General features: G+C 45.7%; 1 protein-coding gene across 4 annotated transcripts in view; it reads left to right on the forward strand.

The window, feature by feature from the left end:
- BCL2L14 (BCL2 like 14) overlaps window positions 1-16994 on the forward strand; it is a 28431-nt gene extending 11437 nt beyond the window's left edge. For 2 of the 4 annotated variants that reach the window (XM_045364765.3, XM_045364766.3), the window contains exons 3-6: window positions 4818-4991; window positions 8357-8427; window positions 12550-12816; window positions 16568-16994. In XM_045364765.3, the coding sequence (XP_045220700.2) occupies window positions 4818-4991; window positions 8357-8427; window positions 12550-12816; window positions 16568-16606 (551 nt within the window). In that variant the 3' untranslated portion in view covers window positions 16607-16994. Of the gene's footprint in view, window positions 1-4817; window positions 4992-8356; window positions 8428-12549; window positions 12817-13959; window positions 14384-16567 lie in introns of those variants that run through there. The other 2 variants (XM_045364763.3, XM_045364764.3) reach the window with 2 other exon arrangements.
- Window positions 16995-18451: the final 1457 nt, after the last annotated feature.

Here is an 18451-nt window from a genome sequence, read left to right on the forward strand (position 1 = left end):
TCCTTCTGCCGGGGGTGGCATCTGGGCTCTGGGGCAAAGAACAGTTTGGAGGCACCGAAATGGCCTTTTCTACTTGGCCTGTACTGTGGACTTTGCCAGCAGACAGAGAAAGCTTTTACAGACGTTCAGCTTCCGATTTTTCCTGAGATAAACTGCATTCTGTATTTCAGTATTTACTGGAGTGTCATTTGACATTTTTTTATTTTCTAAAATTTCAAGAGAAGCTTTTCTTTCTTTTTTCAGTAGGGAAAGAAAACTTCTGTGTGAGATTGAGAATTAAAGATTAAATTCAGAAACACTCAGGTGATGTGTTCATGTGCTGAATAGTACCTGTGGCTGAATAATGTTCTCCATACAAAATGAAAACTGATGACCTCCTAAGAAGGCTTTCAACACATCTGTACAGCTTATCTTCCCGTCTCACTTTTCTCCTCGATTTTGCATTCAGTCAGTTAATTACATATTTTTACTTGTGATACTTGTGTTGGTTTTACACTGGGCATGATCCAAAAGAGCCTCACATTCTATTTCTGTTTTGCCACATACAAATCAGGCCTTACAAATTGGATTTCTCCTGGGTTCTTTTTTGTTTATTTTTGTTTGTTTGTTGTTGAGACAGAGCCTCGCTCTGTCGCTCAGGCTGGAGTACGGTGGCCCGACATCGGCTCACTGCAAGCTCCGCCTCCCGGGTTCACGCTATTCTCCTGCCTCAGCCTCCCGAGTAGCTGTGACTACAGGCTCCCGACAACCATGCCTGGCTAATTTTTTGTATTTTTAGTAGAGATGGGGTTTCACCTGTTAGCCAGGATGGTCTCCATCTCCTGACCTCGTGATCTGCCCGCCTCAGCCTCCCAAAGTGCTGGGATTACAGGCGTGAGCCACCACGCCCGACCTCACCTGGGTTATTTTAACTGAAGGTCACTATGTAGCCTTGTGCAGCCACTGCCAGGCCTCAGTACCAGGCTTACGTGGGAAGTGTGAGATTATGTCCCAAGACCGAATTATGTTAGGAAGAGGCCTCAGGATGTAGAGAAATGGACATCAACACTAGTTTTAAAGACTGCCAGCCCAGGCTCTTTTACTTGTGAACCTTTTGTTTCTCCATAGCTATGATTTGCTCATGTGGAACGTCATAGTTAAGGTGAGGTTCGGCAATATACAATGGCACACCCAAATACCCATGGCTTAAATAATATACAGGTTTGCTTTTCTCTCCCTTACAAGAGGACAAAAGTTTGGCAGCTCAGGCCTGATATGACAGCTTCACAAAGTTATTAAGAATTCCTGGGAATGGCCAGGCAAGGTGGCTCATGCCTGTAATCCCAGCCCTTTGGTAGTCTGAGGTGGGTGGATCGCTTGAGCCAAACAGTTTGAGACCAGCCTGGGCAACATGACAAAATCCTGTCTTTCTAAAAAAAAAAATACAAAAATTGCGCCTGTAGTCTCAGCTACTCGAGAGGCTAAAGGAGGAGAATCACTTGAGCCTGGGAGGCAGAGGTTGCAGTGAGCTGAGACTGCACTATTGCACTCCAGCTTGGGTGACAGGGGTGAAAACAAGAATTCCTGGGAATTCTGCCATCTCTCAGCTAGTGGCTTCCACCTCAAAGTCACCTTATATTCTAAAGGTGGCTGTTGGGGCTTCACCCATCATGTCTACATCTCAGGCAGGAATAAAAAGGAAGCAAAGGAAGGGCAAAGAGTGCCTTCTTTCTAGGTAATTCAGCTCCTTTTTGTTTTATTATTATTATTATTATTATTTTATCTTTTGTAAAGATGGGGTCCGTGTTACCCAGGCTGGTCTCGAACTCCTGGCCTGAAATGGTGACCTTGCCTTGGCCTCCCAAAAGCCTGGGATTACAGGCGTGAGCCACTGCACCCAGCCTCAGTTCCCTTTTAGAGAGCTTTCTTGAAACTGCTCCCAGCTTCTGACATCTCATTGGCCCTTCCCTACTGCAAGGGAGCCCGGGGAATATAGTTTGTTCAGCTGGGTTCACAGCTGCCCCTCACATTTTAGGGGTCTGTTACTAAGGAAGAAGAAGAAAGTGGATACTGAGTGGGAAAGAACAGTCCATAAGGAAGTCACACCCCAAACCCCTGCCCTTTCTCTTTAAAACAAATGCCTCAGACCACAGGCGAAATGGGACCTTCTGACCCCGTTGGCCTGTTCTTCCTGGTCCCACAATGACCCCCAAACAGACTCCAAAGAACAGACAGCCTTTCTGTCTTCTCCCCACCCCATCCAATGTTCCCTCGCCTGTCAGACAGGACCAAGTCTGACAAGAATAGAATCTTTTCTTTTTCATGTTTTAAAATGAAAATATCCAAGATGGGAATTTTAACTAGAGCTAGTGAATCTGTGGGAACATGTTTGCTTATAGTTTCTCCTGGACATGTCTCACTCCATGTCCACAAACCCATAGAAAATCAATACCCTGCTGTAATCCCAGCACTTTGGGAGGCTGAGGCGGGAGAATCACCTGAGGTCAAGAGTTCAAGACCAGCCTGGCCAACATGGCAAAACCCTGTCTCTACTGAAAAAATACAAAAATTAGCTGGGCGTGGTGGCGGGCGCCTGTAATCCCAGCTACTCAGGAGACTGAGGAAGGGAGAATGGCTTGAACCCAGAAGGCGGAGGTTGCAGTGAGCCGAGATCACACCACTGCACTCCAGCCTGGGCAACAGAGTGAGACTCTGTCTTGGAAGAAAAAAATAATCAATACCCTGTACACAGTTAGCTAGATTGGGTAATTTTGTACCTGTTGGTGATCTTGTGGCTGCCCTGCCTTATGAGGGGACGAGGGGACAGAGCCTTTGAGACCTTTCATGGACCTTCTTAATGTGCAAGATGGGCACAGGGTGCTTTCCGGTGGTAGAACCACACGCTGATCACCCTACATGAGCTGCACAAGGTTGTAAAGGCAGCAGAGGCCTGCTCTCCTTCATCATCTCCTGAGGACACGGGCCAGGGAAGGTTCCCTCGGTTTTGGAAGCCAGCCTCTTGCCATTTCTTTCTTTGCCAGGGGCCATGGGGGGCCGGAGATCCAGCGGAGGCTGGCTGGGCTGCAATAAGGGGATGACAAAGTGGAAAGTCTGTTTTGCTTGGTTCTTAAAATGAGGAGGAAAGACATCGATCCTTTTCTTCTTGACCTTTCTTCTCTCCGTCATTCGCATCTTATCGGTCTTTGAACCCTGTAGACTAACCATGAAAAAGATGGCTTTAGGAGTCAGATGTCCACCAGAGGATGGCATCATGGACAGAGCATTATCTTCTGTGGCCTTTCCGTGAATGGCTGGAGGGCCGAAGAGAGGACACTGACGCCTTCAGCTGTGGAGGAATCCAGGGAGAGGGATCAGGAGCCACCTTGGCAGCTCCGTATGATGTCAAAACCTGTTTCTCTTGTGTCTCAGTCCCTCCCAGGCCCTCTACTTGCCTCTCTTACCTACTGGGCTGTACAAAACCCAGGAGTGCCCTAGGAGTTTGAGCACACCAACCTTCTGTCCAAAACGCCACTCCATTACTGTCTTCAAGTCCTGTGAATTACCTAGTATTATTCTTCAAATGTTACATGGTAAAACCCAGCTGCTCCACACGGCATCCAAGACAGATTGTACAAGTTTTTAAACGTTTAGAAGTTAGATTGGGTGTGGTGGTGGCTCATCCTTGTAATCCTAGCACTTTGGGAGCTAGGACGTGGGAGGATTGCTTGAGCTTAGGAATTCAAGACCCACCTGGGTGACATAGGGAGACCCCATCTCCAGAAAAAGAATTTCAATAAATTAGCCAGATGGGGTGATGCACACCTGTCATCCCAGCCACTCAGGAGGCTGAGATGGGAGAATCGCTTGAGCCTGAGAAGTCCAAGCTGCAGTGAGCTGTGATCACACCACTGCACTCCAGCCTGGGTGACAGTGAGACTCTGTCTGGAAAAAAGTAAATAAACAAATAAAAGGTTAGAACTTAGTGACAAATCAACAGTGAAAATTTTACCACCCAGCAACTCAGCCGTGCCATTTGCCCACCCCACCTCCCCTTGTCCCCGTTCAGGGGCAAAGGCAACTGGTCTTTTATAGGCTACGACATTCAACGGGCCAATGCCATTTCACCGTCCTATCTCAAAGTGCTTTATTCTACAGTCCTGTGTGCAAATACATGACGTAACTCTTTTCTCGGGTTGTAAATTATTGAAGGCCATAAGTTGTGCTGACTGCATCCTTGTTTACCTATAAGCATTAATTGAATGTTTTCCAGTAGACATGGAGGGGAGAGAAAAGGCAGGACTGTACCAGCGATGGGAAGTAGGTTCACTTGATAATGGACTTGGATGATGAACCTCATTGCCCTGAGAGCAGGGATATTTCTTTCCTCAGTGACCAACCCCCAGATGCTTGTCAAACTATTGAATGTCCTCCTATGCACGTAGGGGCTGGCTCTTAGAGGTATAAAGCGTGTCGAGAAAAAAGAATAAAAATAAAAGCATAATGAGCATGCCTTGAAGTAAAGAGCTAAGCACTCCTTTTTGTGTTTCTTCCCTTGCAAAGGGGAAAGGAGACCCTAATTTTGCAAGACTTCAAAAAGAGTGTGCAGCAGGCCAATTGTTTCAAGGTGACAATCATTCCTGCGTGCACCCCTCCCACATGCCGGCCTCAGCCAGGCAACTTTCAGTCCTTTCTGAAGAACGACCCTCCCCCAGCACACATACTCCCAGGCAGTTTCCTTCTCTTCTGGGCTGGTCTTTTCATTCCGGGCAACTTTGCATACCAATGAGCCAGATGAAGTTCTGGGAAGGGCCTCTCAGCACGATTTTATCTTGTTTCAGCTGTGGACCCCAAAGTCGTTTCCATTGCCAACCGAGTGGCTGAAATTGTTTATTCGTGGCCACCACCACAAGAGACCCAGGCAGGAAGCTTCAAGTCCAAAGAGACTATCGTACGTCAGGGTGGCTCCTCCCAGCTCAAAGACCGCCTGCCTATAGCTTCAAGTTCTAAGAAAGGTAAGCTTTACTTCCCCAGGTGGAGTGTTTGCCAGGCAGGGGCGCAGGAGCATTTGTGTATTTATCCATCCCGGCCCTGGCAACTTGACAGTCTCTGCTGCCTGGACTGAGGGCTTGACAGCCACAGGCTGTGGGCAATGAGCTCCAGCTTGAGACACCAGCCCAAGGCAAGGGGGCTGCCCCAGCAGGTTGAACCAACACGCCCAGCTCTTCGCTAAGTCAGAAAGGAAAGTCTCCTACAGAGGGAGAGGAGTAAACACAAAGCCCGCATTCAGTCTTGTCTGTGGCGGGAAATGCAATGTTAGATCTGATCATGTTACCAGTGACCCCGGGCCAATTTGCACCAGCTACAGTTGGAGCATCAAGCCAGGGATTTATATTATGACATTGCTTTCGGGCTTTGTGAAAAAGCAGGGGGTTGTCAGGCACCAGCTATGGTGCAAGACATGGAGCGGAACTGAGAAGTAGTGACAAGGCTGGGTCAGTTGTCACCCAAACCATAGCAATAGGTGAGACTGTAGATCCCATCAGGCTGGTGGTAACTCGAGGCACTGAGGGGAGAGTGAAGGGGAGCAAGACCAAGTGCCACTGGAAGAGAAGCTCTGCCTGGCATTCCCCCACCGCAGTTCTTGCTCCTGGCTCTCTCCACAAACTACTGTGGAGGTTGTGATGATGCAGCCTCATTGTCTGGGATAAATACCTGAGGTTTGTTGTCTCATGCCAAGAGAATCGAGGACACGGACACACACAAGAAGTGGGTTTAGGGGCAGAGGTTTAATAGGCAAAACAAAGAGAAAAGAGAACAGCTCTCTCTCCTGCGACAGAGAGAGGAACCCAAACGTGACTTCCGGCCTGTGACAGAGTGCACCGGATTTTATAGACAGGTTTCAGGAGGTGGTGTCTGATTTACACAGGGCCCAAAGATCAGTTGAACCAGGTGTGATGTTTACATAGCATGGGGGAAGCTGGCCACCCCACCCTAATCTTATTATGCAAATGGGCTTGCCACCTGGCCGGTGCCATGTTGTCTGCTCCCTAGGCACACGTGGTTGGAAAGGAAAAGGGAAAATGCGGCCGCCATGTTGGACATGCCTAGTCCCAGGTGGCCTTTTCCTATTGGCACAGCTGCCAACATTCATTGTGCAAGCTTCTAGCTTGCTTGTCTATGTCTGCAACTCAATTTTACAGGCTACTCTTTGTTAGAAAAGAAAATGATTTGGGGGCTGCTTTTCATTAAAAGGAAAACCTTACCGAGAACTTCCTTACCCTCGCTATCTGCCTAAAAAGTTCCTTTTTAACTCCTCTAACAGTAAGGCCAAGGTGGCTCTTGGGTTTGCAGCACCCTAAAGAACAAGGTGAAGGTTCTCCCTCCAAAGGTATCGGTGTCTCCCAACCCCTGATGCAGAGCAGTAGCCACAGTAAAGGGGCCACAGCTGCCACAGAGACCCAGGGGACCCTGTGAGGAGCTGGAGGAGAGGAGGAGGCCTCTGAGTCAGCTAAAAAGACAGTGTCCACATTTTATTGCTATACCATGTGGACCTGGGAGATGGAATGCTACCCCTAAACCAAGCTAAAGCTAAGATGACCTCATCCTCTGTGCACAGGAGAAATACAGGCAGCTGTGCCAGCAACTTTCCCTAAGAGAGTGTTAACCCAGTATGTCTGAGACAGGTCTCACTCAATTTAGAACTTTTATTTTGGCCAGGCGCAGTGGCTCATGCCTGTAATCCCAGCACTTTGGGAGGCCAAGGAAGGTGGATCACCTGAGGTCAGGAGTTCAAGACCAGCCTGGCCAACATGGTGAAACCCTGTCTCTACTAAAAATACAAAAAAATTAGCTGGGCGTAGTGGCAGGTGCCTGTAATCCCAACTACTCGGGAGGCTGAGGCAGGAGAATCACTTCAACTTGGGAGGCGGAGGTTGCAGTGAGCTGAGATTACACCACTGCACTCCAGCCTGAGTGACAAGAGTGAAACTCCGTCTCAAAAAAAAAAAAAAAAAAAAAAGTAGAAGAAGAAGAAGATTTATTTTGCCAAGCCTGGGTGCGGTGGCTTACATGGGTAATTCCAGCACTTCGGGAGGCCGAGGCAGTTGGATCTCTTGAGGCCAGAAGTTCAAGACCAGCCTGGCCAACATAGCAAAACCCCATCTCTACTAAAAATACAAAAAATTAGCCGGGCGTGGTGGCACACACCTGTAGTCCCAGCTACTTGGGAGGGTGAGGCAGGAGAATCACTTGAACCCAGGAGGTGGAGGTTGCAGTGAGCCAAGATCGTGCCACTGCACTCCAGCCTGGGTGACAGAGCCAGACTCATGTACTCCACCGCCCCTGTCCCCCCCAGCACACACCATACACCAACTGTGGGCACGTTCCTATCCATCTGCCCTTTTAGCCTTGGCCATGGGGGAATTTATTAATTTTACTTACTTATCCCACCTTATTGTCAAGACCCAGCATACAAAGAATAAATTTTAATCAAATAAAATCCATCAATTTGAAAGATAGCTTTGTAAAAAGAAAACAAACACAGGAAAATAAGACGGATTTGGGAATTAGGTTAATTTCCAAAATGTAGGCCAGCAAGACAATCCACTCTCTTAGATGCGGGCCACAAATTTGGCTCTATACTTTCTAGCAACTAACCCAAAGAGGGAAATATAATCAAATATGAGATTTATGGTGTCCATAAGATAAAAGCACCATCTGCTGAGGAAAAATCCAAAAACCAGAAGAATATTCCTCCTAAATACCTTCATAGACGGAATCCTGTGCTGTGAAACCGATGTCTTCAACAACAAGCTTAAGGTAACTACAGAGATGAATGTCACAGTGAAAGCTGGGGGACTGAGCAAAGGAAGAAGGGGAAAGAAGGAAAGGAAGGGGCTGCAGGAGAAATCCCTAGTGTGGTTTGTGTCTGGGCAGAAGAGGCGAGGTAAGATTTACTTGGTAAGAATTAGCATGCTTCTTGCCAGGCGCGGTGGCTCATGCCTGTAATTCCAGCACTTTGGGAGGCCGAAGTGGGTGGATCACCTGAGGTCAGGAGTTCGAGACCAGCCTGGCTAACATGGTGAAACCCGATTTCTACTAAAAATAGAAGGCGTGGTGGTACATGCCTGTAATCCCAGCTACTTGGGAGACTGAGGCATGAGAATCAAGTGAACCTGGGAGGTGGAGGTTGCAGTGAGGCAAGATCGCACCATCACACTCCAGCTTAGGCAACAAGAGTGAAACTCCGTCTCAGAAAAAAAAAGAGCATGCCTCTTCCTCTAGCCCTGACCAAGCCACAAGCATTCATGGTCCCTGAAAAAATGTAAGATTATTTTTTGTTTCTCTTAAAAGAAATAACTGGAATTTTCCCCGACAGATGAAGAAGAACAAATAATAGCCAAAATTGTTGAGCTGCTGAAATATTCAGGGGATCAGTTGGAAAGAAAGGTATGGAACACCTTGAACTGATGTGATTGATTTCTGTGCCCATGCACTAGTACACGAGGATGGAATTGTACTCCAGGTTGCAACCTTATTCCTTTTTTTTTGAGACAGAGTCTCGCTCTGTCACCCAGGCTGGAGTACAGTGGCACAATCTTGGCTCACTGCAACCTCCACCTCCCAGTTTCAAGCGATTCTCCTGCCACAGCCTCCCGAGTAGCTGGGACTACAGATGCTCGCCACCACGCCCAGCTAATTTTTTGTATTTTTAGTAGAGACAGGGTTTCGTCATATTGGCCTGGTTGGTCTCGAACTCCTGACCTCAGGTGATACACCAGCCTCGGCCTCCCAAAGTGCTGGGATTACAAGCGTGAGCCACTGTGCCTGGCCTACCTTATTCCTTTTCCAAGTCCTGGTTTCTACTTAGTCCTAAATTTTATTTCCCTTGGAGTCAAAATTCTTCATGCTGGTAGAATCTCAAAAATGAGTCACTTTGGAAAACATAAGTAAACCTTCTGGAGCCTCCTTGGAATTTTTGGAAACTGAACAAGGAGCTTGTTATTGCAGGAAAAGACACCAGTAAATTAAAATTTGCTGGATGGAATTATTAATGTCGTTCCCTATGTAACTGATCCTCACTGAAGTTTAGATTCGCGTTTGCTTTGCAGCCTGGATATCTGTGTCCCACGGTTGCTCCAAAGCTGGAATACGTTCTGGAATCTTTTTCCCCTGTAGTTGCTGGACTGTTGTCTGTTTAAGGGCTCTCTTAGCATTTCAGCCAGGGAGGCGTGCTAGTGTTACTGGGGGAATGTATGGATTTCCTGCCATTTGGAAGTTGAGACCCATCCTTCCACTCAGGAATGGGTGAGAGTTGCCTTCAGGTAAAGAGTTGGTGAGCAAACCTTCAACAGAGTCAGAAGGGCTTCTCTGTGCCTCCTGGGTCCATAACCCACAGACGACTGGGTAGTCTCTAGGATCTGTCAATCATCTGGCTTGCAGACATAGATCCTTGTTTTGCCAGAATCTGTGGCGAGAGAGTCAGACCCCGGGGGTGGGGATGGGAGGTTCTGCAGGAAGACGAAACAGCTCCTGTCTCTATAGCTTTGTCAGAAGTGTGCCCAGAGACTGGTGACCCAGAGGGTGAAGCACCTGGGAGATGGGACAGAATGAGAAACAGCGAGAAAACCAGGGATATTAGGTTAAAGAAAAGAGAACGGGGTGTGTGAGCTTTGGGGCCACAAGTAGAAGGTAGAGAGGGGTGCAGAGGAAGCAAGAGATAGAACAGGATGCATGATTTAAGGGCACCCCTGCATTTCTCCAGAGCTAGTATCATGGATACAGAAATTATGCCTAGTATGGGGTGATTGATTTCTACTTATGGTGAGAACGAACCTCCATTCCTGGAGAATGGGCACTCCAGGCTGCCCATCAGAGTCAACGGGTGCCTTGTGACGGAATGATCTTCCTGTCACAGGAAGAATTGCAAGTAGGTGCCAATACCAGTTAGCAGTTCAGTACAGAACTCCGAGGGATCCTTTAGACATCCTCAAGGGCTCTTTACAACCTGGAGTTTCTGTGGCTCTCACGGCAGCCTCCTTCCCAGCTTCCCTAAGCCGTGACTTGCGGTCAGTGGTCAGGGAGGTGGGCAAGGTGGAGTGGGGGTGCTGGAGGTGGGACGAAGGCCATCTCTCAGGTTGTGAAGAGTGATGGTTTCATTTTCACCCCCACAAATTACCACTTTCAAAAGCCTCCCTTTGCCTGCTGCTCTCTGTTGAGGAGTTCGGATATTTTACATTGTTAATGGCAAAGCCTTGCTTGTTATTTCCTTTACACACTTCCCCACTAGGGAGCTCTGCTAGGGACACACGGTAGGTGTGACCTTGTGCTGTGGGTGCCAAGCTCCCACTGCAGAATGCCATGTGTGAGGCTGCAGGGGATCTGCAGAGCCACTGGTCCCGAGGGCACACACAGCCCAAAGGCCCATCCTACGCCTCCAGGAAAGGCCAAAGAGCCAGGTGCACCCGAGAGGGACAGGCAGGGGAGGGGTGAGGAGGTGCCGACGGAAGCCCTGTCTTTGTGGCGTTCGATTCTTTTACTGTTCTGGCACAGTCCCGACTTGGCTGCCTGCTAGGGTTTTGAGCCTGGCCTCCTCCATTGGAAAACTGATGAAGAGGAGTCCATCCCCTGTTATGGAGGAGGCCGGCCACGCCTGCTGCAGAGTCACAACCCAGACGGGGCCTGGATGGTGGGAGTGGGCTTGGTTCAGGGAAAAGACAGGTCTGCCAAAATCTTCCAATCGCATCTGACTCATCCCCCAGATATCCCTTTTAGAAACAATATGTGTTGAAAACCCACTTGGCTTATCATTCCTCTAGGACAGAACTAGAGGAATTTCAAATAAATATTTTGTCCCTGCTCACTAAGAAATTTCCATTTTCACATGACAACTGGCATATTAACAGACATTTCAAGAATGCTTTAAATGAAGATGATATATAGCTTTTTGATATGAGCCCTGATTTTTCAAAAGCAGAAGAGGCAGCATTGATTTTGTTTTAAAGGCATGGTAGCCCAAAGGAGGTAAAGCAGAGAGATACCAGGTTCAAGGGAGGACCAGGAGGTAAAATCAATAGGGTAGAATAATGGGAAAAAAATCAATGAATTGGAGTTTTTTTAAGTGAACATATGCACGCGAGGGAGTCTTCCCTGACCTCCATGCTCCCATAGCATCCTGAAAAATGACTCGCATTTCCGGAGCACCTCTTCTATGTCCAGCACTATAAAGTGTTCAACTACCCTATAGTATAGGGCCAAGCACAGTGGCTCACACTTGTAATCCCAGCTCCTGGGGAGGCCAGGGTGGGAGGATCACTTGAGGCCAGGAGTTTGAGACCAGCCTGGGCAATATAGTAAGACCTTGTCCCTAAAAAACAATAATAATAAAGGTTTCTTAAGAAAATGAAGGCTGGGGATGGGCTCAGTGGCCCACGCCTGTAATCTGAGCACTTTGGGAGGCCGAGGCACGTGGATCACCTAAGGTTAGGAGTTCAAGACCAGCCTTACCAACATGGTGAAACCCTGTCTCTACTAAAAATACAAAAATTAGCTGGGTGTGGTGGTGTGTGCCTGTAGTCCCAGCAACTTGGAGGCTGAGACAGAAGAATTGCTTGAACCTGGGAGGCGGAGGTTGCAGTGAGCCAAGATCGCGCCTCCGCACTCCAGCCTGGGCGACAGAGTGAGACTCCATCTCAGAAAAAAAAAAAAAGAAAGAAAGAAAAGAAAAGAAAAGAAAATGAAGGCTGGGTGCAGGGACTCATGCATGTAATCCCAACACTTTGGGAGGCTGAGGTGGGTGGAATGCTTAAGCCCAGGAGTGGGCAACATGGCGAAACCCCATCTCTACAAAAAAAAATAGAAAAAACTTAGCCAGGTGTGGTGGCATACACCTGTAGTCCTATCTACTTGGGAGGCTGAGGCAGGAGAATCGCTTGAGCCCAGGAGGCAGAGGTTGCAGTGAGCCGAGACCACACCACTGCACTCCAGCCTGGGCAATGGGAGTGAAACCCCGTCTCAAAAAAAAAAAAAGAAAGAAAGAAAACAATTACCTTATAGTATCGATAGTATCACCATCCTAGTTTAGAGATGACAAACTGAATCTGAGAGGTTAATTTCCCCAAGATTGCATAGCTAAGTAAGAGGTGAACCCAGGGGTTTGAGCCAGATAGTGATTCTTAAGCTTCAGATCCCGTCCATTACACTACCTCCAGCAAAGCACATCGCATTGTTTTGTAATTCCCACTAGACTGAGCCCTTTGAGTGAGGACCTGCATCTCAGTCATCCATACTAGCTGCCCATTATAAGTGCTCAGGAAATATCTGTTGAATGTCAGATGAACTGACTGTTCCATTTCATACACATATTTGTGCCGATGGAATGAATTCACCGAGCGGTACATGCCCATTCTGGTTCTGCAGGGCGCTGCCTTCATCCCCATTCCCTTGGTTGACACCAGCATCCAGGGTTTTCCAGGGGGTGGTTTGATGGCCTGCATTTGAGCTAAAGAAAGAACTTCCGTCTGCCTCCTGGAGCCAAGCTACTGTACTGAGTGCTTATTCTCTTGTACACAGCTGAAGAAAGATAAGGCTTTGATGGGCCACTTCCAGGATGGGCTGTCCTACTCTGTTTTCAAGACCATCACAGACCAGGTCCTAATGGGTGTGGACACCAGGGGAGAATCAGAGGTCAAAGCTCAGGGCTTTAAGGCTGCCCTTGCAATAGATGTCATGGCCAAGCTCACAGCTGTTGACAACCATCCGATGAACAGGGTGCTGGGCTTTGGCACCAAGTACCTGAAAGAGAACTTCTCACCATGGATCCAGCAGCACGGTGGATGGGTAAGCGTATCGTATTTAAAAACAAATTTTCTCAGAACCCAGAAGAGATGGGATGGGATGGAATTTTTCTTTTTTTTTATTTATGAAGGGAACACATCTATGAAGCAGTTCTCATGAGTTTAGGACACTTGAGTGGCAAGAGACAGATCCCATTGATGGGAACATATTTTTAGTGATTATCTTCATCATCAATAAATATTTACTGAGCTCTCCAAGGGTATGTAGGGTATGTGTGGATGGAGAGGGACTGGTCAGATGGAACAGGAAATGAGGAGATGCCGAGATAAGAAATGTTTAGATAGATGTAATTTCTGTTTTCACAAATTTTGCAGGCAACAGAAGTCTGGCAGGGAGACAAGGGGAGGCAGACAGTTCTCCACACTTGCAGATACTTACAGGTCGCAGGGACTAAGCCTCATGCAGAGACTCAGGGTTCACGACATTTTGTCATTGCTGCTTTGACCCAGCCATTTTGAGGGTGACATTTTGATACCAAATAAAAAGCCAACAGTTAAACTTTCATTTTCAATTACCTGATATCAGTCAAAACAGACCTCTTTCCCCTAGGCCTCAAACCCTCTCCCATCCCTCATCCCCAGTTCCTCAGGTCTCCTTAAAACTGCCATGTTCAAATGGCTACATAAGGTCCACCGTGTCAAAATGTGCTACCCCAGAACTTTAACTCTCAACAGGCCTAGGCATTCCTAGGTGGACAGACCTTCACCTCACATTATCCTTAGTTCGCTTTCCACTAGAATGGTCCAGGGGCCAGCAGGAGGATTGAGTTGGCTCTAGGCATGGCTGGAGTGACCCTGGGACCTCCACATAGCCTTGGTCTCCTTGTTCACAGAAGGAAAGTGCAGCTGGTCTTGCCCAAGGGTCTTCAGCGGCCGCCATGGCCTTCAGCGCCCGCCATGGCCTTCAGCGCCCGCCATGGCCTTCAGCGCCTGCCATGGTCTTCAGTTTCTGTACATTGAGTTCCTTTCTATTTTCCACTTTTGCACCAAGTATGATAACCCTAAGTGGCTGATCTGAACAACCAAGGCTGTTCTTAAGTATTCTAAACTTAAGCTGCCTTAGTTTATTCTAAAAGGAGGACAGGTTCTTCAACATTGTTTTAGTTCTACCTATTCTTCTTTCCAGGATTCCTCCACCCCAACAACCTCCTCGAGCCCTCATCTGCCCCAGAGTCTCTCCTGACGCTTCCAGCTCAAAGGCTGCACAGCCTCTAATCTCCAACACTTCATGTTTGCACCCTAATAATATACAAAAGATGATCAAATTCCCAATTGACTATGTTTCAAGCATTCATTTAAAAAATCATTGTTAGTCCTCTTAATATATTTTCTCAGAGAAATTATAATTATCAATTGGGTTCACAGGCCAGCTCTCAAAAATCTATTTAATCCACTAATGTAGCTAAAATACCATAAATATGCTATAAAAAGCAGTGGTTCCACACCAAAAGCACAAGCAACTAAAGAAAGAATAGATACACTGGATTTTGTTTTGTGCTTCCAAGAACACCACCACCAAGAATGTGAAAACAAAACAAAACAAAAAAAAACCCACGGAATGGGGAAAAATACTTGCAAATAATATCTCTAATAAAAGACATATCTAGAATATATAATGAACTATTATAATTGAACAATAAAATGTCAAATAACCCAATTTTCAAATGAGCAATGGATTTGAATAGACATTTCTCCAAAGAATATATATAAATGGCTAAAAGCACATGAAAAGAGGCTTGTTTGACATCTTCATTTCAACAGTAGGAAAATGCAAATCAAAGCAACATTGAGCTCTAACCACTATGGTGGCTAAAATGAAAAGGAAAAGTATTGATGTTGGTGAAGATGTGGAGAAATTGGAACCGTTTATGTTGCTGGTTGGATTGTAAAATGGTGCAGTCCCTTTGGAAAACCACTTGGGAGTTCCCAGAAATGTTAAATATAAAGTTACCAATTCCACTCCTGGATATATACCCAAGAAAGTTGAAAACATATTTTCATACAAAAATGTGCACATGAATGTTCATAGCTTCTATTAGCCAAAGAGTGGGAGCAACCCAAATGTCCATCAACTGATGAATGATGAATGGATAAGGAAAATGTAGTATAGCCACCCAATGGAATATTATTCCACTATAAAAATAAAGCAAGTATTGATACATGGATGAACCTTAAAAACATTGTGCTAAGTGAAAAAAAGTCAGGCAAAAAGGCCATATACTGTATGATTCCATGTATAGGAAGTGTCCAAAATAGGCAAATGTATAGATACAGAAAGCAGACTTGTTGCCAGGAGCTGAGGGTGAGAGAATGGGAATAATTGCTAATGGATGTGAAGTTTATTTTTGGAGTGATGATAATGTCCTAAAATCAGAGGTGATGTTTGCATAACTGTGAATATACTAAAAGTGAATATACTAATTCACTGAATTAGTGAATTTTATAGCACAATTATATTTCAATAAATCTTTTATAAAACTAGCAGTTCTAATTCTAGTAATCAAAAAGAGGAAAGAGAGATGAATACATTTTTTTTTTTTTAATTTGGCTGCTGGTACTGGAGGAAAAAAAACAGTTCCAATTAGAAAAAAAAAAAGATGAATTATTCCGTAGGAATACTAAAGCGGATTTCCAAAGGCTTCAGAACTTGATGGCACTAGTTCTTTAACATCTGTAGTTTCAATTCAAAATGTATTTCTTATCCAAGTTATCATAAACCTTAATCTTAACTCTTGGCCGTAGTTAAGTTTAATTTGGAGCATGTCAGTGGAAATTAGGAGAGGGGAGAAAAATAATGTGAGAGGGGATGACTAATTTTTCCAAAGGGTACAAAGAAAATAAAGGATGTTGATAAAGAATATTTATGAACTGATATGAGCTATGGAAGTGTGAAGGACATGTGGATTGGGGCATGTGCTCAGAGTCCCTTAACGGGAAAAAAGGAAGACACTGGGAAGTAAGCCTCCTGGGACTTCCATTGGCACCAAGTGTCTCAATGGCCGTCTGTGCTGTCCTTGTAGTAGTGTGGGAGGAGAGAAATCTAGTCCCATGCACAAGCTTTCCGGAAGCTCAGGGTTCCTAACTATCTCAGTATTCCACATTTCATAGGAGTACATGTCATCTTCCCAACTAAACTGCAAATCTGTAAGGGTGAGATTGTGTATTTTATGATGGCTCCTTTAATCTCCCATAGCTCCCATTCCTCTACCTAACACCATAGATGTTCAGCCAGAACTTGTAGAACAGTGAATGAATCGATCAAATGAATGAATAGCAACTCTATCTACAAGGCTGCCAAACAAGCTACTGTGAGATTCTGATTTACTCTTCGGTTCTTTGTTCTGTCTGTGGAGCACCATTCACATAGTTACCTTGCAGTCCTGCCACCTCACCCATTCTGTAGCACTCTGAAAGGAGAGGGTTTTGTAACCTCCATAGTCATTGACCTTTCAGTACCCACTGTTTTTGAATTTTAAATACACCCTCGAAGCCCTCCCATCTTCAAGAAAAGATCCAGCCTGTTAACTCTGGGTGTGTAACGTTAAGACCTTGGCTGATGTTTTCCTTGCAGGCATACCAAGAATGCCAGTTACCTCTCCAAACCCTCCCCCAAACTAACATGGTCTCCTGAGCCTTGGGTCGTGCCTGGGATAGAGCAGAGTTAGCAGCCATATGTTTTCACTTCGACAGTAAATCTGACTTGGAATTTTAAGAATCTATTTTTCCCCCTCTAGGAAAAAATACTTGGGATATCACATGAAGAAGTAGACTGAAATAGCAGATTTGTCGTCAGGAATACTCATCGCCTACTGTGGCCCTGTGTGCACTGGCCTCAGATGGACTACAGGAGATTACAATGTACAAGGCAGAGGGAGCACTGACGTTTTCAAAACCATTATTCCCGTGACTGGAGAGGCATCAAGAGAGGCCTTGTTCGTCTCCAGCTCATAGAACGTAGCAGCGTAGTCCTTGACATTGATGTTTTTCAGGCCCTCCATTGAGTGCCTGAGGAAATCTATAAAGATAAGTGGCGATGTTGTTCCAAACACTCAGAACAGATACCATCATCCTGCCTTTGTTAGCTGCTGTAGGGAAAGTGTGTTACAGATGTCTGCTGACCTCACAGGGGTGAAATGATAAACTGTGCATGTGTTTACACTTCCGTTTCTAGTACTATTTATTTTTAAACTACACTTGGGGTGGCCTAATACCTAGGAAGATGTTGCTCTTCACGTTAGTAAACACAGCCTAAAGAAACTCTTAGGTTTACTGCTAAGAGTTTCCATTTGTTTGGAGAGATAACTGTTGTCTGTGCCTTTTTGAAAAACTTCCATTTGGTACAAAATTTTTACTTCAACACCCCCTCAACCCTTTTCTCAGGGACCACACCTCTTCTTCCCAAGGTCCCTGGGACTTCATCATTCTTTGTGGTAGTGCAATGATTGGTAGCAGGTAAAATAAATACATAGAAAGACAACTGTCAAAAGAGTGTCTTCTGATTAGTAAGTAATAAGTCTTCTGATTGAGCATCAAATGAGTTAATTTACATAAAGTGCTTAGAACATTTCTTGGTACTTAATGTTATGTCTTCACTTATGGTCTCTAATATGTGCTGCTCTCAGCTAAGCTGCCAATTTCCTCTTCTGTCAACGCAGTCCCTGATTGTTTTCCTGACATTGAGGCTGTTCAGTCTAAGGTTTTTTAGAAATATGCTCAATAGTAAGTGTTCAAGACACAAAACAATTTAAAAAATACTATAAAATATAAGGTCTTATAAATTTCTGGATATCTAGTACTCAGCAGATGGCCTGATGTAAAATTGGTGCTTAATAAACCTTTGAAGAATAAATACATCAATAAGTCAGACATACTCTCAGGTTCAAGGGAAAACTGGATCTATCTATTATCAAATGCTTCACTAGCCTACCCATCTCAATAAAATGAGTTATTCTCTTTTGTTTTCTTCTCCCACATGGAAGTCATCAGTGTTAGGGATAGAGGAGTCTCCATTTTTTTGTTTGTTTGTTTTCTTTTGTTTTGAGATGGAGTCTTGCTCTGTCGCCCAGGCTGGAGTTCAGTGGCGTGATCTCGGCTCACTGCAACCTCCACCTCCTGGGTTCAAGTGATTCTCCTGCCTCAGCCTCCCAAGTAGCTGAGACTACAGGCACTGCCAGCATGCCTGGCTAATTTTTTTTTTTTTTTTAAATTTTTAGTAGGGACGGGGTTTCACCGTGTTAGCCAGGATGGTCTCAATCTCCTGACCTTGTGATCTGCCTGCCTTGGTCTCCCAAAGTGCTGGGATTACAGGTGTGAGCCACCACGCCCGGCCAGGAGTCTCCTTTTATACATGGAGACACTGAAGACCACCTCTTCCTCCACTCTGATCCCACCATTCCAAACTCTTTGCAGTTCCCCAAAGGTATTATGCAACCTGGTACCTCTGAGCCTTCATAACAGTATCCTCTCTACTTGGAGTGCTCTTGCCTGCTGGCTTCCTTTCCCCCTATTTCCACTAAAACAACTAACTCTAGCTCATCATTCCAAATTTCCTTCATTTCCTCCAGGACTCATTTGCTAACCCTCCCTTGGCCATCACGTGACTGTATTTGGATGCCTTT

The sequence above is a fragment of the Macaca fascicularis genome, chromosome 11, assembly GCF_037993035.2.
Source record: "Macaca fascicularis isolate 582-1 chromosome 11, T2T-MFA8v1.1".
NCBI lineage: Eukaryota > Metazoa > Chordata > Mammalia > Primates > Cercopithecidae > Macaca > Macaca fascicularis.